This window comes from Alligator sinensis, unplaced genomic scaffold (assembly GCF_000455745.1).
Source record: "Alligator sinensis unplaced genomic scaffold, ASM45574v1 scaffold98_1, whole genome shotgun sequence".
In the NCBI taxonomy this organism is placed as follows: Eukaryota; Metazoa; Chordata; order Crocodylia; family Alligatoridae; genus Alligator; species Alligator sinensis.
In genome coordinates, this window is record NW_005842058.1 from 1,192,964 (window position 1) to 1,200,100 (window position 7,137).

At 54.9% G+C, this 7,137-nt stretch overlaps 1 protein-coding gene across 1 annotated transcript in view; it reads right to left on the reverse strand.

The window, feature by feature from the left end:
- Positions 1-1,175: 1,175 nt before the first annotated feature.
- BRF2 (BRF2, RNA polymerase III transcription initiation factor subunit) overlaps positions 1,176-7,137 on the reverse strand; it is a 6,130-nt gene continuing 168 nt past the window's right edge. Inside the window, exons 2-5 of the mRNA XM_006023045.3 lie at positions 6,133-6,199; positions 3,863-3,922; positions 3,317-3,638; positions 1,176-2,675 (exon numbers count right to left, since the gene is read on the reverse strand). Coding sequence (XP_006023107.1) covers positions 1,970-2,675; positions 3,317-3,638; positions 3,863-3,922; positions 6,133-6,199 — 1,155 coding nt within the window. The 3' untranslated portion in view covers positions 1,176-1,969. The remainder of the gene's footprint in view (positions 2,676-3,316; positions 3,639-3,862; positions 3,923-6,132; positions 6,200-7,137) is intronic.

A 7,137-nucleotide genomic window follows, 5' to 3' on the forward strand; every position in this document is an offset into this window, starting at 1 on the left:
TGGCCGTGACGTGCCTGCCTGAGATTGCCCCCCACAGCCAGGTCACATTTCAGATACAGCTCTGCAGCCCAGCAACCATCTAGGACTTGGCTTCTCAAGTAGCCTGAAGGCATTAGGGAGCTGCCATTGAGCTGCATATGGGCCCCAGGGAATAGGGTGCCTCCACCTGCCTAGATACATATGTAGCAGCGTTAAAAGTGGACCCACCTGAAGGAGTAGGAAGGGCTGTCCTGCAGAGGGACAGAGTGCCAAGAGACAGAGTTCGTCCCAGTAGGGACATCGTTTGCCCTGAGTGCGAGTGAAGCTGCTTTGGAGGTAGCTCTCTTGGAAGTGGGAAGGGCGATGTAACCCCATCAGGGTTTGAACGAGAGACCTGCGGGGCAGGACAAGTGAGGAGCTGCTTGTGAGGAGTCTCCAAGCTTGGGAAGACCCTCCTGCAAGCCCCTGTGTGGCTGGGTGAGCACAGCAGGGGAGGGGGGCGCAGGGCCAGGGGAAGAGGCTGGAGGCTGCCCTGGTTTTTTTCCCTGTGAAAAGGCACCGGGGAGGGGCTGCATTTGCTGGGTGCTGAGAGGCTGTGCTGGGCAGGGGAAACCCCAGGGCCCTCATTGTGTGGGTCCTCCCCACCATGCCAATACTTCTGCCCCTTTGCTGTGCAAGTCTTGGCTCCCATGATCCTTCCCCCACCAGTCTGCCCCTGCTGCAGCTCACACAGCATCTGCTGAAGGGTGGGGAGGAACAAGATGCTCCCCATGCCCTCACCACACATCCTTCTCCTCCTGCCTGCAAGGCCCAGCTGCCCATCATTTACCTTCTCACTCTTTTTAGCCTCTTCCCTACCGATTCCCCTGCCACTGCATGGAGGAAATGGCAAGACATGCTCAACACCACCCTCCAGTCCGCTCCACGTGTTACCTTCTTGCTCTAAATCCTCTGGGTCCCACTCTTCTGTTTTCCTCCCACGTCATCCACTACGTCGCTGCAGTCACACTGTCGTCACTACCTTAGTGAGACTGACAGGAAGCCCTTCCCTGCTGTGCACCCAGCACAAGCCTATGAATAAGGGACTTGCTTGGGAAAGGTCCTGACCCCTCATGCCCAGATGACTGCAGGGAACACATTTAAATTTTCCACTGACCACACAGAGGCAGAAATGCTAGGCTCAAAGGCGAGGCAGGTGAAGTACGGCACAGTACAACACTTTATTAGTCCACAGTCATCCCATCACCCAGGCAGTGAGGTTGGATGAGGAATCCATGTACACACATGCACTGGCACCCATCCTTTGCAGGGCCTGTCTCCGCTGGGTCATGTCAGTCCTTCCTCTGCAGCAGGGAGTACTCTCTATGCACCTGCACTCCAAACACAGGGGACCCTTGCCAAGGGAACCCACCTGCTCCCTCCCCCTTGTTCAGGCTGCAGCCTCCCTTCCTCCCCATCCCCACTGCTATTCAGCAGGGAAAGCACACAGAAGCATGTCTCAGTATCATGTGTTTATTGAGCTGGGCTGGGTCATTGGCCAACAGAACCAAAAGAGCTCTCAGCTATGCCCAGACCCACCACCACGGAGGACTCAGCCATGGGCAAGTCCCTAGTGTGTAAGAGCTGTGTTCATACCCTGAAGGAGAAGAGCAGCTGGGCTTCAGCAATGCTGTGCTCACTGGGGGATGTCAGGAAACAAGTCTGAGAGCCTCCTTGGAGGCTGTGGTCACTGCTCCTACCAGGAGCTCCCCCGAGTGCCCCCCCAGCCTTCCCCAGCACCTCTTTGGGATTCCATTCTGGCCCAGCCTGACAAGCGGGAGGACATGTCAGTGCCCCACAATGGCTGGCACAGCACAGCTCATCTGAGACCCGCTGCTTCCCTTCCCCTGGAAGAGAAGGGGGTCTCACATGCCCAGGACAGCTCCAGGGACAGAGCTATGCTCTGGCTGGAAGTGTTGGGGTGTGGCAGGCCTGAGGCAGGCGTGTGGGTTCACTGCCAGGCCCGTGCCTGACTCAGTGCATCTATTTCCTCCTGGCTCCGCAAGTACTGCTCTATCTCGCTATCTGGAATGGGCTCGTCTCCGGTGACATCAGGGGCTGAAGGGTCCGGGCTGGCTGCTCGGGGTCTCTTCTTGGGATGCAGGAGGCATGGTGGAAGCAGAGGTGTCTGCGCACTGCGGCAGGTCCCAGCTGTGGAATGGCCCTCAGGCTGCCCTACACTCTCCACCGCCTGCAGGCTGCTGCTCCCACTAGCCCCCTCAGCTTCCTCACCCCCGTCCTCTGCATCTCCTGCCCTGAAGGAGCATCTCAGCAGGAAGGACCTGTGCTGAAGCAGGTCCCCGATGTGCTTGACCACCGTCTTCTTGTCCACGCGGAGCACCCGCAGCCAGGCCAGCTGGGAGGCCATTCTCAGGAGTATTTCTTGAAGTTCCTTCAGTCTCAAGTGGGCCGGCGGAGGGAGGTCCGTGTCTGCCAGCTTGCAGAAGCGAGAGAAGGTGCAGGTCAGGCGGCCACCAGGCTGCAGTGACTGCCATGCAAGGTAGGCCGCTGCCGTGACAATCGGGATGGGGTGTCGGCCCGTCACCAGCCATGTCTTGCTGGCCAGCTCCACCAGCTGGATCGTTCGTGCCACCATCTTCTCCTTGTCCTCAATAAATTTGGCAGGGACCGTAGTCGAACTCTGGAATAGCTTGAAGCTGGAAGACCAAAAAAAGACACTAATTGCTGTGACAGACCCCAGGCAGAGAACTGGAAGCCACTCAGAGCATGAGTCCATGTGGCTGCCAGAGCAGGTCATCCTGATACAGCAGCAATTCCACCCACCCAACTGAGGAGGCCAGTGTGTGGGCCACTGCCAGGACCTATCTGACAACTATCTACCTAAATGACAACTATCGATGTCTCTTCTCTCATCCTCTTGCCAGAGGGGTTCTTAGTCTGAGGCAAGTGGGGGGCAGGGGGGCAGTTTTTAGCTGTAATTCAGCCCTTCTGAACCTAAGTACTTGGGGGATAGATTCCCATGACAGCATCTGGGCACCAGCTGTGACACAGGGCCGAGGGTCTAGTCTCAGGGGAACTGGCCCAGCCTTCTCTTTGACACAAAGCAAATAAGCAAAGTGGAGCTCTGCAGAGAGAGCCCTCTGCTGTGCCAGGGTGAGTGTCAGGGGATGCATCCCAAAGGAACCAGGGCTCCCTTGGTACTCTCAGCCCAGGTGGCATTGCCCATTGCATGCACAGGTCCTGCCTTGCACCCAAAAGGCGACTCGAGGGGTGTCCAGCCATGTGGGATTCCCAAGCCCCATGGATCCTGCAGGAAGGAGGATGTCAGTTCCATTACCCATTGAGATGCGTTTTCACCAGATCCATCAGGCTCAGGGCAGGCACATCCAGCTCCAGCTCCTTCAAGACATGCAGGTACACACTGGTAAACAGTTCCTTGTCCGCATACAGCAGGGAGCAAATCGTTCCCATGGTCACAGGCCAGTTGTGCTGCCGGCAGGTCACACAGACACAGCAACCCACCAGAACCTCCTTCTTCTCCAAGCTGACTAAGTGGAAAGAGGGGTGCTTGATTGCACGCTGGAAATAAGACACGGCCGTCTCTTCAAACACAGGTGGGAGCTGGAGGACTTTGCACAGATCCTGGACACGCTTGATCCCTGCAAAAGAGCGCACCCTGTCAGCATCTGCATGAAAAGGGTCTCTCTAGCTCCTTCAGCCCAGGCCAGATGTCAGCTAATGGCCACCTGGCACTGCCAGGCCTAGAACCAGGGGAGCTTCTCAGCTGAGCGAGAAACAGAAGTGCAATTCACATGGCAGCTTCCCCCTGGCAGGAACATGACACCAAGTCCCACATGTCTCAAAACCAGGAACCAGTTCTCACCTCGCTGTTCACAGCGGCTCAGCTGCTCCTTCTGGCCCGTGCTCCATGAGTATGTCACCTCTGCAAGACAAGCATCAGGCAAAGCAGTCACATCAGTGAGTAGAAGACAAGGTCCACAGTTAGTGCCAGACAAATAGGGATGGAAAGCTGGAAAGCGAAGCACTGGGGGGGCTATTCTCTTCACATCTCCAAAGGTGGCACCAGCAGCACCTGTTCCCTTCACCAGCTCCCTGACAATACAACTCAGCCCTGAACTGATAGGATAGGGTGGAAAAGGAGTTGAGTCAACCTGACTCCTCCTCTTCTGCACCTTGCCAAAGAGATCTCAGCAAACAGTGCAATCCCAGACCTATTTATATGATGGAAGTGATATAGTACAGTAAAGCAGATCACCAACTTATGCTGAATTTCACTGCTGCCAAATAGGCCTTCACATTTGAGATTCATAGAGATCCCACACTACAAACGCATTTGGGGATGTATTTCCTCGGCCAGGGGGACAGCTGACAGCAGGAGAGCTACAGCTCTGATTCCATTCAGCCTGCACCCATCTATACAGTGGTAGCCTGCTCACAGTCCAATGTGTTATAGGTGCTGAATTAAAACTAGCAAACATGGGTTAGTCTAGAGGGAAAAAAGGAGAGACCCTGAGACTTGACCACAGATACTTTAAAGGAACATGTCCAAACTGACTGAGCTTTCTAAAAAAAACCCAACAAAAAACCATATATCACAGTTGTGTATAGGGTAAAGCCATATGTAAGGACCCACAGGATGTTTTTCCCTATAGACTTTTACTAAAACCAGTTTGAGAAGCCAGTCACAACATGGGCATAGAGTCCTAGATGCTCAGGTCAGAAGGGACCAGATCACCGAGTCTGACCCCCTGCCCTGGGCGATTTACAGCTGTGTTGACAGGAGCCAGCCTTCACCATGGGTCCGAAAGAGGGATCAAACTCATAGCGAGATGCCCTAACTTCGTAGTCACCATGGCTTAGGCCTGACAAGATGTGGAGGAGGAGAAATTCATAGATGTTTGGGTTGGACGGGACCTCAACAGACCATTGAGTCCGACCCTCCGCCCTGGGCAGGAAAGAGCGCTGGGGTCAGATGACCCCAGCCAGATGCCTATCCAGCCTTGTCTTGAAGACCCCCAGGGCAGAGGAGAGCACCACCTCCCTTGGAAGCCCATTCCAGATTTTGGCCACCCTTACCATGCAGAAGTTTTTCCTGATGTCTAGCCTAAATCTGCTCTCTGTCAGTTTGTGACCACTGTTCCTTTTTTCTGGGGAACAGAGCATCTCCAATCCCTTGCTGCGCCCCCCTAATGAATGTGTAGGTGGCCACAAGATCACCTCTCGGCCTTCTCTTGAGGAGGCTGAAGAGGTCCAGGCACCCTAGTCTCTCCTCATAGGGCTCGGCCTGTAAGCCCCTAACCATACGAGTGGCCTCCTCTGGACCCTCTCGAGTCTATCAACATCCTTCCTGAAGCACGGCGCCCAAAACTGGACGTGGTACTCCAACGGTGGTCTGACCAATGCTGCATAGACGGGAAGTATCGCCTCCTTGGATCTATCTGTCATGCATCTGCTGATGCACGATAAAGTGCGGTTAGCCTCGCTGATGATTTCGACACACTGACGACTCGTGTTCATTTTGGACTCCACGATGACTCCAAGATCCCTGTCCGCTCTGTGCTGCTGAGAGGGTCACTGCCCAGCCCATACAACACAACGTCACAGCACCACGAACCAGGCCGTGACACTGACCAGTCCTGCCATTTTTTGAACTACAAACAAAACAGTTAGCTTTCCAGCAGTAGATATTTTTGGTTAAAGATTCCTCCAAGGTTTGGCTCAGAACAGAAGTTGGGAAGTTTCCATTTAAGGAAAACACAACAGTTTTTAGCAGATTTTTCTTGCACTGCTCCAGCTGAAGCTCTCGCTGTTACCTGCTCAAAAAAACCACCAACTCCCCACGGGCCGCAGCCACGCGGGTATTTGCAAGTTGGCATTTGCTTGCTAATGGGCAGACGACTACGGTGGCATCGCTGCGTGTTGGACAAAGCCCAGAGAAACAGCAGGCCCGTGCAGCAGCGCGAGCCCGCGGGAAGTTGTGGGTGACGGGCAACTGTTTCTGACAAGACACCCGGAGGAGATTCCCTTCTTCCCCCTCCCTGCACAAGTCAGTCTTTCCCTCCCTGAGTGGCACGATGACGCCCTTCCCCTGCCTGATCTGCTGCTCCGCTTTCTGCTCCCCGCCCGCCCTACCCCGCAGCTGCTGCTCCTGCGCGGGGGACCCCGCGCAGCGCTGCACCCGCCCGCCCACTTCCGGTCCCTCCCGGAAGTGGCTCCGGCCAGCAGCCGCGACCCCAGTTCCCGCGCGTTCCGCCCTCGCCTCTGGCCCCGGCCCCAAGCGTGTCCCGCTTGGTCTGCCTGGATCCCAGCTGTCCCATGATGATTCCCCCCCTCTTGGGAGATCCTGTGCGTGCGCTGCTCCTGGGCAGTGCCAGGATCATAATGCCCCAGCCAGATATCTATCCAGCCTCCTCTTGAAGATATAGGGTATGAGACACCATTAGGTAGCGGGCAGGTAAAATGCAGAAGAGATCAATGGAAGAGCATGCCCGTTCAAGAGAGCTGCTATCACTTGCACAGCACTGAGCGGGGGATATCGCCTAGGTCAGGGGTGCGGCCACCAGCCCGTTCTAGCCCCTACAACAATTTAGAAAATTAATATTTATCTGCCCCCAGCTGCCTGTCATGCAGCCCTCGTTGGCTGGCCAAAACTCACTAAGCGGCCCTCCGTCCAAAATAATTGCCCGCCCCTGCCTTAGATAACAATGAACCACAAAGTCAACATCTGTGTTAAGTCTGTGGTTCTTGAGTCTAGCGAGCCAATTATTATTCCCCCCACCCCAAAACCCGACTTCTGAAAGCAATGTATAAACTTCCCTTGAGCGTCAGGACTCGAAGTTCAGAAAGGAAGTGGTTTTCTATTTTTTAAAAATGCACTAGTAGCGCAGTCCCTTCCTTTGTTTCTGACCGTTCGTTCTTAGAAGTAGGTTGTGTCTAGTTTCACTGTTTCCAGGAGGGTCCTGCTGGTGTACCGGGTTAGTTTATACCACAGCCAGCTTGATCCATGGATTCGGAGGGTTTTGTTGGTGGTGCGAGGGGCAGTGGGTGGTGGGGTAGGACAGGGTGCTGCTATGTGGGGCAGTTGAGATTAGTTGTTTAGCTTTGCATTTTTCCTCAAGACAGCATAGGGTCCCAGTA